This window comes from Acromyrmex echinatior, chromosome 10 (genome assembly GCF_024713525.1).
Source record: "Acromyrmex echinatior isolate Ae372 chromosome 10, ASM2471352v2, whole genome shotgun sequence".
Lineage (NCBI taxonomy): Eukaryota > Metazoa > Arthropoda > Insecta > Hymenoptera > Formicidae > Acromyrmex > Acromyrmex echinatior.
In genome coordinates, this window is record NC_141861.1 from 1,895,254 (window position 1) to 1,913,669 (window position 18,416).

The following is an 18,416-nucleotide window of genomic DNA, read 5'->3' on the forward strand; positions in this document are numbered from 1 at the left end:
CATTAATATAATATAGTTATCTCTATTTCGTAGAACATCGACATAATATAATAAGAAATTTCGAAAGTTCACTTTGGCATATAAAATTGAAAATAATTTATAGTTTTTGAAACTGTTAGTACAAATATCCTACGATATATAAAAGAATAACAATTGTTATTTTATAACAATTTTTTACATAAACATTTGATAAAATCCGAATGCCAAAATTTCTACGAGCAGCATGCATATGTTTGTAGATATATATATTAATATACAGCGTATATAAGTATATACGTGTGGTATGTAAGTATAGGTATATGTATTACAATAAACAAAATAATATATAACAGACAATGTGAACTGTACCTTAATTCTATCATTGAAAGTAGATCATAACTTTATCAGTCGCAGTGAGGAAGCAGAATTTCATAAGTTCGGAACGTTTTCAAGACTTTACGATCGCCTTGAGACTTATTTGCACGACAACCGAGTGGAAAATGCTAATGAATTCAACGAATTAAATTAGCAATTATTACATGCCAGGGATACCGACCACTTGATTAATGCCTGTTTTGATATAAAATATAATGTGACAAGTGGCATTACGACGATTGCCAGATATTAAATAACATAAAGTTGATCGCATGATGCATTTCAATAAAACAATAACCGTAATTAATTGTTCTAAATCGCAAATACGAAAGAAATTGCATTTATACACGATAGCTAGGCTAAACAATGTTTATCGTTTAAAAAATTTCAGTTTTAGATATATTAATTCCGTTTTAAATATTTATTAGTTTTAAACACAAGGTTGAATATATTCTTTTAAATTAATAAGAATTTCAAATTATATACCTATATGTTTAGAACGCTATGTAAAACGTATGACTTTTCGGATTAGACTTGTCGCGTGATTATAATTAATTTAATATATATGTAATGTTATTAAGGATATATCTGAGTCATTTTTACAAATAATAACGTTAAGTGTTAATGTTTATACTTTAAACAAATTATATAAGTTTGAATGAATATAGTTGAAAGTTATTTGGTAAATCATCAATGACTTAATTTTTTTAAGACATTATGTTTAATTACTTTAACTATATAATATGTTATTAACCGCCAATATTAAAAAACCTTTTGAAAACTAAAAGTCTTATCAACATATTTAATTTTGATTGCAATAAAAGCAATTATTAATAATATTCTATTCTTCAATAGATCATATTATATATTGTAATTATAATATAACCAAATGCATAAATAGCCCTTTTTGCAAATTACATTACAAATTTTTCAAAATTTTGACGTGATGGAGCAATTAAATAGGAATGTGAATGGAAAACGCATTCACATTCCTATTTAACTATTCTTATTAAACAAAAAACTAGTCTTATTCGAAAAAAGTCATTTTTTGTCAAACAGTATTATGTAGGACGCTCAAATCAATTGCTAGAATAGCAAAACTGTTTTGAAGCATTGCTCGTCATGCTCGAGTTTCCTACATAATTATTTTGATGACTTAACAAAATATTATTTTCAGGTTTGTATCTACCTAAAGATGCTTCAACAAAATCGTTCTTTCCATGTATTAGTCTAAACAAAAGCAATCAACATTCCAATAATCACAAATTTGCATCTTACCTTATAATTTTCCGTCTGTTATTAGGATGCAATTTGAACGCCATCTCCGGATCGATCTTCATCAGTCTTTCGTGTAGCTCCTCGTTGCTGCCATCGTATACTCTCGCGTCGAATTTCAACTTCTTCGGCGCCGTCTCATCATCATCATCATCGCTGTCATTCAGTCGATCTTGTACATTGTATCGATCGTCCGATCTGTTTTCGATCGACGTGCTTGAATTGGTCGCGCTTGAATTGACTTGCACCGACGGTTCTTTCGGATCAGTTATAAGAATCTCCCATAGTAGTGATTCTATGTAATAGTTCGTACCACCGACGACGATTGGTAGTTTCCTTCTGGCCAGCAGGTTGTCTATCTATATTGATAGAAAAGGAAACAGTTGGAGTAGAGTGTAGATAAAAGTAGGACCGAGCGATCTGCGCGGGAGACCGTGGCTAATGATCGTATCAAGGTCTTCGCGAGGATCAGGGGCGTTCCAATTGGCTTCGTTCAAGATCTTTATTTTACGAAGTCGATTTCGCGAACCGAGCTGTGAACTCGTCGCTTATAGTTTCACCGAGAGAGTCGATGTAATTATAACTCTTAACACATAACAATAAGCCGTTTCGTACTGGCCAGAAAGAGAAACGGAAGAAAAAAGATATCACTTCCGACATCTGTGATTCATTAAACATTCTTTATATGTTTTTTCGTTAATGTTCTGAGGAGAATGACTTGCTTACCTAATTATATTTTATCTACATGATAGCTTCACGGATTCTTTCAACATTCTCTTAATTTTCAGAGATATTATAATTAACTTATTATAAATCAATCCTTACTTGATTAGATCCAAGACGCAATACAAAAATAAATTATTAAGTATCGCATTATTCATGCATGTAACTTGTAATCATTATTATCGCAAATTATGAAGTTTTCTGCTAGTTTGTAAGAAAATAATAATTGAACGCTCTTCATTGAACATCATCCTTATTGCCACGTAATTATAGCTGTCGCGTTAAATCGTCGGGCATCCGTTAACGCGGAAAAAGAGAACGAGATGTGACGATTACGATCGGCAGGGCCATGTTCCTGAAGTCGATTACGGAGAAGTTGGTCAGCGGGTCCACGATGTCCAGCATGTGATGCGGCGCTGCCTTTCTTTCCACTGGGGTCACCTTCGCGGTAACGATGTCCAGGCCTTTGTACACCTGCGGGCCGAGAGAGAATCGTCGTAATTAAAAGTGAAATAACGAGGGACTGGCGAGACACAACTATGAAAGAAATAAGTAACGGTTGATAAATAATGAATGAATAGAAATAATGCGATATCGAATGATTCCGTTAATTGCACCGCTTGTGTAATTTTGCGACCAAGAATAAATGCAACGAATAACGCAAATGGCAGTTAGTAAAATCGTGCTCGACTCAAAATTATAAAAGTTGAAAAGAGATATCGAGTCAATTATCTACGAAAAATTATTGCCATCGATACGAAAAATTTCGTAACGAAAATTAACAAATTTACGCAATTTCTTATCAGCGCAATTTATAATCTTATCGAATTTTACTTGAATATCTCGTGATAAAAATGACGCTCGAGAATTCTTAAAGAGTTGCCAAGAATTTTGTGAAAATCATTACTTTTCTGTATAATCACGTATTTATAGCTCTTTTTCAATGTATATTAAATTCAAATCTTTGTACATATATAATGAATGATAATATTGGACGCAGTTATTTAAAAGCTATTAGCAATAAAGACAAAAAGAATAAATAAATAGATTTTTTTACATAAAACATCTGTTACATCATTTCAGTGAACTAATATATTAAGATGCACAGTATTATAAAGATAATAAAATTATATCAGCAATTATCTCAATAATTCGAATTCAAAAACTGTTAATATTTCTTCATTCCTTTTTCAAATTTGCATTTACAAGATGAGTCAGTTAAATAAAGAGCAGGTACATGTAAGTTCGAGGTCAACGGGAGTGAATGAGAACAATGGTCCCACATAAAGGAAAACATTATATAGTGGCTTCCTGGCAATACTGTGAAAGAAATATAAAGCGTTAAAACTATGTTTTTAACGAGATCTGCTTGAAATAACGCTGATTATAAACACGATTTGGTGGCGTGCAAAAACAGAAGATCTAAACAGTAAATCCTTGTATACTCCGATAACGATAATAATTTTTTTATAATGCTTGCGGCAACTCTAGTATTATACGCAATAAATAATTCTCATATTACACAACATGTTTTTAAAGGAGGATACTTAAAAACGACTTTTAAATGATACAGCAAAATTTGGCATTTTTTTTCCCATAACTTGAAATGTATTCCTAAATATGATTTTTGACATAATAAATTTCGTAGATATAATTTGAAACCTGTTTTTCATTATCTAATGATTTATTGTAGTACCTTTCTATTAGTTCTCTTTGTCCAATATGATTCTTAAGATTTGTTAAGTTTTTTCTGCTCGTCAATGATTTTTAATTAACACATTATGTTTTAGGTGGTTCCTTAATGACATATTTCAGTACCTTTCGAGTCAAAACTTTCCATTTATAATTACATCGAAAATTTTATAACGAATTTATTATATCAAACAGATGATATTTCCTTCTTGAACGTGCTAAATAAAATTTATATCGCGTCACGCAGTTGAAACACACTTGAACCGTGTAACCAACAAAGATTGAGAAGTGTTTAACCTTCGTTCCACTTCGCTCGCCAGTATGAATGAGCTTCGATCAAAAACCTCATACATCGTTTCTACAGTGATAAAACGAAGAGAAGTATAACGAAGTATCGGCAACGTTCTCAGTAATGGTGACCGACTATCGACTGAACAGCTGCGACTCGAAATCCATTAATCCATTCCTACTAATAAAGATTAACTTTAATCTCAGTTTAATTCACTTTTCATCTTCTTTTCATTCTTAGAATTGAAGAAAGATAAAACCAAGATTAAAGTTAATCTCCATTAAGATAGAAACGGATATAAGTCTCATCGAAAGTGTCAAACGCAAAATTAGAAGATTTTAGAGATACTAGTGTGTACCATCGATTATTATCAATTAACGATGAGTCAACGATTCAATCATGCATAACTAAAATAATAGTCCACAGGAGCAAATAATAATTGCGCTTTGCTCTGTGTAAGTAAAGGCAAAAATAAAAATAAATAGCAAAAACAGAGAAAATGAAAATTAAAGAGAAAAAATAAAAGTAAAATTATAGAATGGAAGAAAAAATAGAAATATATCTCCGATGTTCTAATATTTACGGTTAAGTTATGATTATCATTGTTAATAAAATTGCAGAGAAATCTTTGTAACATAACATTTTTGACACAGCAAAAACAAAAGTAAATTAGTAATATTCCAAAGGCGTCCACATCGGTTTCATCATTTGTCAATATAATTAATAAGCAGTTAGTAAGATTTCTTTTACCGACATTCTCCCATTTTTCTGCGAAAATGTACTCATGCTTTGGCACTGATATATATCCGCTTTCTATAATTCGAGAAGAATCTAGTACGTATAAAGTACGTGCTTAGAGGCTCAATAGTGCCTTCAATCACTTTTCTACTTCGTTAATCGCAAGATTAGCAAACGAAGTTCTACCGCTACTTCGTGATTCGCTTACACAATGGAGAAGATATAGAAATAAAGCGAAGAAACAATTGTAGAATTTGTGTAACGTTCGAAGTAGAAACGAAGTCAAACACGTGTTAACAAGTGTATCTCACAACCAAGCCTGACAACCAAGATTCCATTGGATCCTTCCTTTAACTATTTAACGCGCTAAACGGTGTTTTTCCATCCATTGAAACTATTGACTGGATCAATTACATCGGCTCTTAGCGTTTGAAAATCTGTACAATTATCGTCCAATTCCATCAGTCGTTTGGCGATTTGAGAAAGATAGCTTTATATGCGTATCAACATTATCTTGTCAATGACGCAAGTTATTTGAAATTTAAAGCCGCAAGTGGCAATCTTATTAAAGCATTTAAATCACTCAGACACCAATAACTATCATTATCACGAGCGTAAGAAGATTCACAACTTTTATGATTAAATTAACGTGTTGCTTGCCGTGTAGAATATCAATTAATTTGATAAAATATTAATTAAATTTCTTAAAGACACGAAATTAAAAAAATCGAATCGACATCGATAGACTTGTCAAGAATAGTAACTTGGTAATCCGTTAGATGTATGATGCATCCGATGGAACAGGTTTCTAAGATATCTAGTATACGTTCAATATCTTGAATGACTACGTTCACATCCTTCATTAACTTTCATTCATCAGACACTTATCGGACGAACTGTTTTATGTCCAGTCCGTCCGAAGAAATTTAGAGCAATATACAATATCAGTAAACGATCAAAGAATCATTCGAACCGAACATCTTCGATTGATGAACTATTTGCATAGACTAAATTTACTTATCAATTAATTTATCAATAATAATGAGTTCAAACAAACTCTGATTTTTACTTAACAAATTTTTAAAAAAGAGATAATTTACGTAAATATAAGAGAAAATAAAATCATGATATGCAGACATAAATATAATTCTAATCAACTACAGTAGATTTTTTAAGATTATTCTTCCTTTCCTATTTTAAATAAAAATTTCTATTAATCTATATAATAATATCCCATTAATTCAGGATAATAATTTTTGACTTCTCAAATAAAGATATCGAAATAGTTCGTTCATGCACGAAAAATGTTCGCTTGCCGAGTGGTATTCATTATGTAATCAAGAACATGTCGCAAGCAAAAATGTTAATCGCTTACTCCACATTTCGTCGCACTATAATTCGCACACCGTTTCGAAAATGATCCCAAACAAATCTATTCGCGCAATCTGCACACAATTAGCGTCGTCCATCGTTTTTGTCGAACTTTCAGTTTAACAGGTTCGAAAGCGACGTTCTCCTGCATAAGTTATGTTGAAAAATCTTAAGTGATTAGCGAAAAGAAGAAAGTATCAAATCATAAACATAAGAACAAGATTAGTAAAAATTGGCAAAATTCAATGACAGAAACCGGACGATAACCGCTGTTTCCTATTATCAAAGTTAGCGGTCGCTAAGTAAGATCTCTCCCATGTTTCATATGTTCATTTTATATTCTAAAACAATATATTTTTAAATCGTACTTTAAAGATGTAAAAAATTTGAGATAGATTGCGGGGAGCGCTATTGTATTATTCTATCCTTGTTTTATGTCCACTGAACAATAAAGATAGAACGATACAATAGCGTTAATAGTGAGCTATCACACAACTCAGGAACGATTAAATTAGATTTTCTCATAAAAATTTTTTCTATGATATCATCTTTGTTTTTTAACAGTTTGAAAATGTATACAGACGAAAGATGACATGATGAAAAATTACACGAAATGCAAAAGATTATAAGGTCTGTCCTTTTCAGTTAAGCATGGTTAATTCTTCCTCTCCACGTTGGAGAAAAAAAAAAGAGAAAAGGGAGAGATGAATAATATAAGAAGTTCTGCTAATAAGAACAGACCGATTTCCAATGAAAAATCGACACTGAAGCTTGCTAGGATTGATCAAACAGTCACATCTAATTTCGTATAAGTCTAACGTATTACATAATTAAGAACACTGTCGAAGTGATAGGTAGGATTAATCGATGGCTTGAGTAAAGTAGGCGTTGAAATCTAAAGGAGATATCATTTGTCTTTCTCGTCTTGTTCATCACCTCGCAAAGTCGTAACCAGCTTGTCAGCAAGTAAGTGGCATTCCACGACGTGGCGTTGGCGGAAGTCACAGCCGTTCTAGACGGATCTAATTCGAGACTTCAGAAATAGACGAGAGAAGGAGCGAAGAGGAATCCGAAGGGGACGATGTGCGAACATTTCTAGACTCAAGGTCGCGAAGCTAAGGAGCCTGGAGAAGAGAAATCCACATTGTGTCGACCAATTGGAATAAACAGAGCGTTTTTAACGGTGCTTCGATACGAGAAGAAATTTGTGGATTGGATATATCTCTTTACGCCGTGATTTGTCGATAATGCTGAAGGAATCTCTCGCTCACCCTGTAACAGCAATTATCGAAGTAGCCAGCAAATCATAAGACAATTATGCGAGATTTACTGATCGAGCGTAAGTTAGATCGAATCTCGAAATTTCCAGAAAAATCTTAAGTCATAGCAATCGCACTCTATATATTAAACTTTCCGAGGGAAAATCGAAGTTGTGAAAAAATAAGCTGAGTTTTTTATGATCGCCTGATTATATAAATATGTCACAATCAGTGCTTAAAATCCACTTTTACATATCGTTATTATAATATTGAATTCATAATGTCAAATTATATTTAATTTAAGCGATTTTTCATCATTCCAAATATACTTCACTGTTTCTACTCAATACATCGTAAAGGAGGATGTGTTGTAACCCCCTATTTATATTGGACAATTTTTTTGTTCTCCATCGGTCATTTCTGATCACCGTATAAATCTCAATCACAATTTCAGATGGAATGAAGTTAAGATATTAGACAGTGAATCTTCATATAATAAGAGATTAATATCTAAAATGGTACACATAAAAAGACAAAAACAAGGTTTAAATAGACAAAACGGTACAAAATCTTCGCCTGAATCCTACATATTATTCAATCTCTTTCTCCTTCTTAATTCCTTCTTTATTCCTTCCATATTTTCATCTACATTTCTATCCCCTCTTACTTTCCTCTTCCCACCACTTTCCCACTATCGTTTTCCTTTCTTCTCTGAATGTCAATTTTGTGATTCCATTATGTCTCAGAACACTGAGGAGACAAGATTTTCTTCCATTTCTTTTCGCATTGTCTCTAATTTTAACGTACTATTTGCACCCGAAACTCTTTCAATTTTTGACTCAAGGTATGTTATATTAAAGATATCATATTATTTTTAGCTGTTACTATTTTATAAAGTTCAATTAATATATTGATATACTTTTTGCAATCTTAACGTTATTAATTTTGCTATGTATCATCTTATATATTACATTGTTTTATACGCTAGTCTTTAATAGTTGATATGTTTTTTTTTTGCTTTTTTTCTCTTCTTTCTTCTTTTTTTATTATTATTATCTAGCCCTATAAATCCGTTATATTATAATTTATATTCATGTCATATTATTTCAGTCTTGCGCTATAGTTTCACTTATATTATATTTTTCTACAGACTTATATTTGCGTTCTCCGTTCACTTTTAATCAAAGGACTCATTTGATTTACTAAAATTGATATTATAAGCATTTTAATGATTGACTTCAAATAGCTTTTATTATGCATATGTTCTTTTTCCGTTATATATTATAAACATTATGATATTCGTTTTCTTGTTATCAGAGTCAGGTGAAATAAATAATTTATTATGTTTTTGTTTTCTTTTCCTATTCTAACTATTATGTATGTTTTTAACATTGAAAATGATCTGGTCGCGATCGAAACGTCTGTTAGCTTTCTATATTAAATCTTTAACTTAAAATATTTCTGTTTTTTTTATTTTTTTTACATTCTGTGTTATCATGTTTATTTTATATAATAATTTTTGGCTCTCTTTTTTTGTTTTATAATTTTTTTGTATTGTATGATCATTAGAAATATCAAAAATAATCACTATATGAGAAAAAACTCACAATCCATAAAGCTCTAATTTGATATTAAAGCTTTAATAGGAGGCTTTATTCGTATAATATTTTCTGAAATTTATGTACATTGTTAATAAAAAGAGAAAAGAAAATGGGGTTCTATTGTTTTGCAAGTTATTAATTCGCTATTATTTAGCAAATGAACTCTAAATCAGTTTGTAGACTTTCGTACTGAGGAAGATTCAAATCTTGAGTCGAAATGTTTGTAATTAATTTCGTTAAGTGTATTTCAGCATTGTTTGGAAACTCAGACATTTTATACTTGATTTATTCTTGGAGCCACAAGCAGTTTTGTTTTTATTGAGTTCTAAATTACTTTTTAGTTTTTATTAAACACACAAGCATTATTCTTTACCAAATATTAAAAACTTAAGTTTGGAAAGGTATTTCTTAAAGCAGCTTTCTTTAAAAAAAAAAAAGAAAAAAGAAGAAAAGAAAAGCATCCACATTATGATCTGCCGAATTTTAACGCGACTTGAAAAATTCTAGGCACAGACTAAATCGAGAAAGAGGTTATCAAGTGGATTTTTCCATGCTGAATATTTAATCAGTAGGAGGGGCAGGTAGGTCGCGTAGCGGCACATTACCTGTTGTCATGACATTAGAATTGCTTAGACGAATCCATCCGAAATCGCATAAGCATGTGCGACACGACGTGCTAACTTCCCAGGATGTCCGACCGGACAATACTACGACACAGTGACTTCCTGAAGCGGGTACAAGGACAAACGAAAATTTCTCCTCAGGCAACTTGTATTAGGTATGTCAATTGATATACGCCTTTTTAATATTCATCAATGATTATACGGATCTGACTTCGTAACTTTGAGAGACGTTTTTTTGCAGCTTAATAACTTCAACGGTACTAAAGTACGTATCACCTTCGATTTTTTGTACGTGATCGTAGCAATACAATTTGCAATCGTTCTATAACGAATCTACTTAAATTATTAACAAGATAAAATTTTTTCTTATCATCATTTCTTCGATTAATGATATAAAAAATTGCCGCGTTTCTTGAAGTGAATAAAGATATTGGAAGATATCTGTTTTTAATAATGAAAATCTACGGCAATTCGATATATCGTCTGAAGTACACAGAGTATAAATCCAAATTTAAATCTTCCAAATTTAAATTGCTAAATCTCGGGAGCTTGTAGGAAATCGACAAACTAAGAAAACAAGAATTTACATTTTGACACATATTAAAAGTCAAAAAACAAAAAACAAAATATTGTTTAATTTAAGACCGGTTATTTCACCTTTCGATAAATTTTACGCGTTAGATAAGTCTGATAATGTGATTGAGTAATCTTAATTGCTACTTATCTAACTGTAAAATTTACCGAAAGATAGAACAACAGGCCCTTAAGGAATTTTTCCCAATCCCTTATCTTGATATTTAACAGACATAAAAGTGAAACATGTAGACATAAAAAAAACTTTGATATCTAAGGTTTTTAAAATACGGATAAGAAGTGTAATAATCTGCGTATTATAATTTGCAATTATTATAATATATAAATATGCGCGAGTGAGATGTTAACATTTAAAGCATATAACATTAACGTCAAAGAATATTGATTATATAGTAACAAAAAATTGATATTAAAAGAGCATTAATTTTTTTCATACATTAAAATCAAATTGGCACAAAATCATTGATTAAGCTACAAATGTCATAAGGTGAATGATTTAAATAAAGTATGATTTGAATAAAATTCGAGAAATATATAGGCCATAAATGATTTATTCGCACGATTATCTATAATTATTCGAAAATGTCTCGCGTGAAGCACGAAAGAAAGAAGGAGAACGGGTTCTTCTTCTTCCTTCTAGAGTGTACCCAGGGAATCTTAAGCAGCGTTCATATGCAAATGACCGCGTGCACTTAAGAGTCCCCGGGTTCGTTCGAGTCGTGTCGTAAAAAATTCTCGGAGATGCGGAATCTCTCTTTGTCGGCTCAGTTTTCATGACAGTTACTGCCTATTGGGCCGCTGACTTTGAGTCGAACTCAATAAAAATCAAAGTTGAGCGAATGCCAACAATAATGAATCGTAAGTCCGCGACTATATGAACACCTATGACTCTAAGCCCAGTTGCATCAATGTCACTTTGACTTTAAGCGAGACTTAAAACTCTATCTGTCTCGTTTTAAAGTCAAAAAGAGACAGAGGCAGAATGAGTTTTAAGTCTCACTTGAAATCAAAGTAAGTTGGTGCAATGGAGCCTAAGAGAAATTAAGTAATGCCAACGATTAGTAAACGCAGCGTACGCCCGTGCAATTATTCATGTTACGCAGAAATTTATCGTGAATAGTATATAATCTTTGGTTGAAACTCGATAGAGAAAGACGGAACTATATAAAAACGTAAATAAATCAAATTCAAACTTACAATAATTGCTCAAGAATTGTAAAATAAGATAAGATGCACGGATAATCTGCACAATTCGAAAATCTCGTAAAAATAATTTCTTTCTTATTATTTAAAAAATATTATATATGTGTAAATATATATATATATATATATATATATATATATATATATATGCATATATATAATATATAAAAATAATATTTTTCTCAAAATACAATAAATATTTTGATGAGGTATACGCAAAATACAGTAATAAACAATTAATCTTTTTTAAATAAATTCTTCAATTAATTTGAGCTCAATTCTTCCCTAACATAATAATGGAAAAATAATGTTTAAACATAAACAATTTAAAAGCTTATATACATATATTTTAAATTAATATCACAAATTGATATAACAGAATTTTATTTTTAATTCGCCAAAGTAAAATGTTTTAGTAAAATAACAATTAACTATAAATAATTAATTCAAGAAGATATTAAACATTAAAAACAAAAAAAATATTAATTTACTAATAAACTTTTGCTAAGAAAATATTGAACATAAGTTAAAAAAAACTTTTATGAATACTTTAACGGTATTATTATAAAAATGTTCTTATTAAAGCAAACTACATCAAAGAAAAAATAAAACAAATATAATTATATTTAATTATTCAGCCATAGCGATATCAGATATACGATTCGCATTGGGTTATGGAATAACCGTTGGGTTCCGAAGTATGAAAGTATGCAATTTGACGGTCATAAGGATAAGTATCATTCAAGTAGATTAATCTGGAGGTACGACAACGAGAATGAGCTCGAACTTGTAGGAAGCAGATACCGGACCTTGAAGTATTCCGCGAGGACCGTATCGCTTTGGGGTACCTGTACGAAAACTGGTCCGGTGGAGCGAAATGGCGCATACAAACGATCTCGTCTCCGCTCTCTCCCGAAGAGATGGACCCTCTCCTTTTTTTCTCTTCTTCCGCCTCTCTTTCACTCTCTCTGTCTCTCCTTGCCGCGCTCTCATCTCTCGATCGGATCGTCCGTCTTCGTTCGACCGCCGTCACAAAATAGCGTCCCCCATGTGTTCTCGACTCAAGAGTTTCTCACGTCATCCTCTTATCAAGTTCAGAAACCGGTCCTCCCTCTTTCCCTCCACGTTGTTCGCGATCACGCGCAAATCATCGACCGCGTAGGCGAAAGATGCCGATCTACCTCCGGTCTTTCCGCCCTCCCTGTCTTTAAACATTTATTAGGCCACATTTTTTTAACTCTCAACGATAGAGATAATGGGGAGATAAGTAATTTTCGGAATGTGTTTCTTCGGGATGTGTTTCTTTCGTCATGACCGCTCTTTACTCTTTACATAATTTTTCAGCTGAAATATCTTAAAAGATACAAGAAGATACAGCTGGAGCAAAACGCTTCAGCTGTATCTTCTTATAAAATGTATGTATCTTTTTATAAAATATTAAATTTTCTATAAAATATTAATTTTCCATTTAAATATTAAACTTAAAAAAAATCTTCTTAAATCTGGAATGTATCTTTTAAGAAGATTCTTTTTAAGTTTAATATTTAAATGGAAAATTAATATTTCATAAAAAATTTTAAAGATTTAATATTTTATATATATATATATATATATGTAGGGGAGACTGGGGAGTTGTAACGGAGTTAGTTGTAACAATATACCTATATCTTTTAAATGATAAGAGATTATATGGAGAACAAAAATAGTTGGTATCGAAGCCTGCGTTTGTCTCATGACATCAATCGCGTGTGCACTGCATGTAAAAGAAGTTATATGAGCGAAATTATGTATAGGGCATAGATAAGCCATGTAAGTGTAAATTTACGATGTTATACTTTTTTGCTCTAAACTTTCAAATAAGATATTTTTTATCATGTTTTCATTTTATTAATTCTAAATAAAATACGTTTTCTCAAGCTATGTGCATGTCTTTTTTTGATATTTTTAAGTAGTTTCAAATATATTTATATAAATTTTTACAACATCAGTTTGAGGTTAAAAGTACCACATCGCCAGGGTACATTGTAACACTATTACAATTAACGGTAAATGTTAAGAAGAGCCCGCTCACCTCAAATTTTGTGTAAATTCAGTGTATTTTTAAAAATACACTGCAAATACACGCTGAGATCACATTTTCATGCCCCATGGCCGCGAATGCGTTGTAAGTATTTCTTATTGTAATAGATATTATTCACTGCTTTACAAACGCAAATTCACTGCTTTAAAAACAAATTATTTATTCTGAAACATAAATTTACTGTTAAAACACAAATTCACTGCTTTGAAACAAATTCTTTGCTCTAAAACACAAATTCACCGCTTTTTAATAGTAAATTTACTGATTTAAAAACAAAAGTAATATAAGAAAATAATTTCTGTTTTAGAACAGATAATTTGTTTTTAAAACATTGAATTTCTGTTTTAAAACAGATAATTTGTTTTTAGAATGTTACAATTTTCCCTAGCTCTGTTTCATTTTGCCTCAAATTGGAACAAGGTATACTAATTCGAATTTTGATATTTTACTCATAAACAGCCTAAAATTACACCTTTTTACAAATAGTACCAGAAAGTTATGTGCATTAAAAGATAAACATATATGTCATAAATAAATATATACAATATATTTCTAAAAATTGTTAGAACTGTCTCCAATCTCCCCTATATAGACAGTAGAGGGTTAAGAAAAAGTTTAGAAATTTAAGGAAAAATAGGACATAAAATCAGATATACGAAAAGAATAATTTTCCTGAAATAATCTAAAGTTAAACACGGATTTGAAAATAATTTTGTTAAACTATCAAAATAATTTTGTAAAAAAAAATTGCTCAAGCTAAAATGTCGAAATTTTTTTAGCATTGCTCAACATGCTTGATTAAAATAAAATTATTTTCAGATCTATATTGAATGAAATTTTTAAATATTTCAGCAAAATCGTTCTTTCTGTATACTATAACTAAGAACAAAATTTTTATTTTTCATACTTCGTAAAATTAAGTCTTGCACCAATCTGCGATAAGTAGATACTTTCAGTGAAACTATTACGTGGCGATTGACAGATAATTCTGAAAGCAATTCAATGAAAGATCGTACAATAGCAATAAACTGTCGGTCTTAGTTGACGCGACTTAAAAGCATGCCACTTCCCTTGAGTCTCTTACTTATCTCTATCCAGAGTATGCAGGACGTGTTGTAGCCACGGGTGTGCAATAAATAGCGGTAAACTGTATTTAAGAGTGTCACTTTCATGAGCGAGATGGATTAAGAAGACAGAACACTCCAGATCGGCTCGAAGTGTCATTGCTGTACCACAATTTCACGCAAAAGCAAGCTTAATAGACTTAGAATTATGAGGCGACACGTGAATAGACGACACTATCGCATGAGTGTACACGTCATCCAAGAAACCGCGAAACTGATCGCATTAATGCCCCGACGTGTTGGATTCGCGCAAATTCCCAGTCGCTACCAAGCTCGTGTATTCACGTCTATACTTGGTATTTATGATAATTAGTAGGAACCCACGATGCTAATGGACTCACTCGTGTACATGTACTGTGCATCCACAAGAACGCAGTGCCTGAGCTTGTTCTTTTCTGCCTTTATTCGCACAACTACTTAACTGGTCAGTTGGCACTCGTAATTACTCGTAATACGTAGAATAATGATTTTTATGTCTCTTAAATGCGCTATATTTTGTCGCATGTTTGTACAATCTCGTTCATTTTATGAAATATTCAAATTTAAATCTCATATATGTAAGCAGAAATAGTAAACGTTAATAACTAAACCTTACAAAAATTGGAGAATTTTCTTTTCAGATACAATTTAGCAATTTAGGAACAAATTAATTAGGAAAGACTTAATCGGTCAATTCTTTTCTAAATATTGCTAAATTGTATCTAAAAAAGAATTAATCAAACCAATACGCTTTTCATTTCACCTTGATCGACAGTTTTTAATTATTATACTAATCAATAAAAAAAAATTTTCTTACAACATAAATCAAATAAGATAGTTCTTAATCATTTTTACTCATTGAACACAAAAATATTGATAAAAATTCTGTGGCATATCTAAACAACAATCCATGAATCCAATTTTTATTTTGACTTCCAATTTGTGACAATTAAAATCTAAGTTATAATTAACTTTCTTCAAAGTTTTACAAGCGACCTACTTTGTGATTTCATGAAGAAATAATAAAATTTATTTATTTATGTATTTATATAAAATCTACAGAAAGAAATCATTTAGGTTTTCAAAATTTTTCTGATTATATTATACAAAACTGATGTGCTGCGACATTTTGAATAATAGAAAAACAGAATCAACAGAGAACACACATAGGTTTTACCAATGTTATCGAAACGTTGTTGTATTATTATCCAATCATATCATACCAGTGTTATCATTATCAAATTATAGTATAATTAATATCTGTTAATTATCGCAATGGCAAACAGCAGTATCACTTCTCAATGAAATATTAGGTGTTGGAATTAATTCGTAGCGTTTTACAAGTGATGGGAAGTACTTTCATTAATGTATTTTTTAATGCTCATGTGAAATAAATAACATTCTTTCATTAAAAACGCTACGAATTAATTCCAACACCTAATAATAAGGGAAAAATAAAAATAACAGAGCATTTAATTCCCTTACCAAACTGGATATGCTCTTTATAATAATTCTCTATTTCTCACCCCTCCCTCCCCCCCCTTCTCTTTTCTATATTTAAGGATATAATAATCAATCGTGTCGCTCGTGGCACGTTAATTAGTGAAAAGAAAATTGATTGCTACGTATATGTGGATTGATAAAAAGAAATTGATAAAAGAATACTAATTACTCCTTCGTTTTTTCGATCTAGAAATGCGTGTGGCGAAAATTGATCGGATTAATTAAGTTTTATGTTGTATAACAATTTATCGATGGGATTATTCATGGGGCAAATTCTTTGACTTTTTTCCGATAGAACCGGTAATACGGCGATTCTTGTTATCGGAAAAGTTACGCTCAATAGACAAAATATGAATCCCCTCTCTCGTATCATCTTTAAGAAACAAAATACTTTTTCAGAAACCCGTTCCTGTGTGAGGAAGTAAATATAACTGTGATATTTTCCAATTCAATTTAATTAATGGTCAATTAATCTAAAAAAAACATCGTAATTTTATCGCTGGTGAAAGTTACATGATTATCATTTTTCTATATATGTGTAAATGTAAGATTAATAATGTTTTGAGATATTCATGTCTTCTCCATTGATTAAATAAACATGATATATATGCATGTATAGGTACTTTATGTTATAAAATTATACACTACCATTCAAAAGTTTCGACTTTCCATTTTTTATAGAAATTTCGCAATATAAAAAAAAATGTGAACACATTTTGCATGCATTAATTTTTAATTTATTATATATTTTTCTCTAAAATTAAAAAAAGAACTTATTTTTTCTTAGATTTTTTACTTCTTCAAGCATAATCTCTTTGATTTTGATTGATAAAAGTCACACTTTTATCATTCTGTAGATAAGTTCTTCAAACATCTTAATCAAACACTTGTGTTTAATTTGGCAATTAATTTCTACGAGAATATTGATTTTCCATATCATTCTTTTATTACTATTAGTCGTCATGTATCTAAATGTTTATCGGTGTTTAGTGCAAAAATTTAAATTCGATATTTCTTTCAATCACTATATACTTGTGTATTTAAAAAATTTACTTTTGATTTCTGTTTAAATTCTGTTATAATTATTTTTCAACAATTCGTGACTCTTCTGTAATCAAAAATAAGAGAGAATATCATATCATAATTTCATACTTTACATAAAAAAATAGAATTATTAGCAAAACATAAGGCACGCTAAAACTTCTGAATGGTAGTGTATATACGTATACAAACATCTCAATGTTAATTAAATTTTAATAGATATGACATCAAATTTTAAATTAATAATTTTAAATTTAAATTAAACTTGTTCTCTACTTTTTCTCAATTAATTCACTAATAATTTATTCTTTATTGATTCCTTTAATTATTAGCAATCAATAATTATCTTTGAATTCTTATGTCAAAAGTTACTAATTTTTATTTAATTTATCTTCCGCACGACTTTGAACATTGACATCTTGTTATACTTTTACAAAAAAAATCGTAAAAGTAAATCGTCTGAGAAAAAGGAAAAAAATTTCTCTAAAAAATCTATTAATTTGTCAAAGCATTCAAAAGGCTTCTGCCTTGGAGAAGTTTAACCTTGACAAATTACGCAAGTGCTCCGCAAGAGAGAGGATTGTTGGGTACGTGCTACCGTTTATCATTAGCTATTCTGAATCTCATTCACGAGTAATCAACGACGAGGATTTCCTAGCAGATCAAGGAAATTATCACATCGTGATTCAAGATAATAAGTCGAGTCTGATTTCTGCTTTAGTATCTTATTCTACTAACGGCAAGCATCGTAAATGCTGTCATATTCTGTTACAGCATTTCTACTTGGAAACATTTTTACAATACGAGCTTTGTTTATGTCGAACATTTATAGGAATTGCACGATTTGAAAAATACAGTCCGACAAGTACAATCGCTTAAACAAAATTATAGCAACATTTGCTTCTTATCCTAATTATCGAAAATGAAAATATATTTTCAGAAAAATATCAGAATTAATTAGAGATGC

General features: G+C 30.7%; 1 protein-coding gene and 1 long non-coding RNA gene across 5 annotated transcripts in view; one reads left to right on the forward strand and one right to left on the reverse strand.

Moving 5' to 3' along the window:
* The window catches only part of LOC105152881 (tRNA dimethylallyltransferase), a 104,874-nt gene that overhangs the window by 74,610 nt on the left and 11,848 nt on the right, over window positions 1-18,416 (reverse strand). For all 3 annotated transcript variants that reach the window (XR_015546441.1, XM_011067412.2, XM_087410539.1), the window contains exons 2-3: window positions 2,689-2,826; window positions 1,633-1,988 (exon numbers count right to left, since the gene is read on the reverse strand). Coding sequence is in view for 2 of the 3 variants with exons in the window: in XM_011067412.2 (XP_011065714.2) it covers window positions 1,633-1,988; window positions 2,689-2,826 (494 nt within the window). In the remaining variant the exon portion in view is untranslated. The remainder of the gene's footprint in view (window positions 1-1,632; window positions 1,989-2,688; window positions 2,827-18,416) is intronic.
* Window positions 2,847-18,416, forward strand: part of LOC147908205 (uncharacterized) — a 44,529-nt gene continuing 28,959 nt past the window's right edge. The window contains exons 1-2 of one of the 2 annotated variants that reach the window (XR_015546443.1): window positions 2,847-8,545; window positions 9,810-10,080. This is a non-coding gene — a long non-coding RNA (uncharacterized LOC147908205). The remainder of the gene's footprint in view (window positions 8,546-9,809; window positions 10,081-18,416) is intronic. The other variant, XR_015546442.1, reaches the window with a different exon arrangement.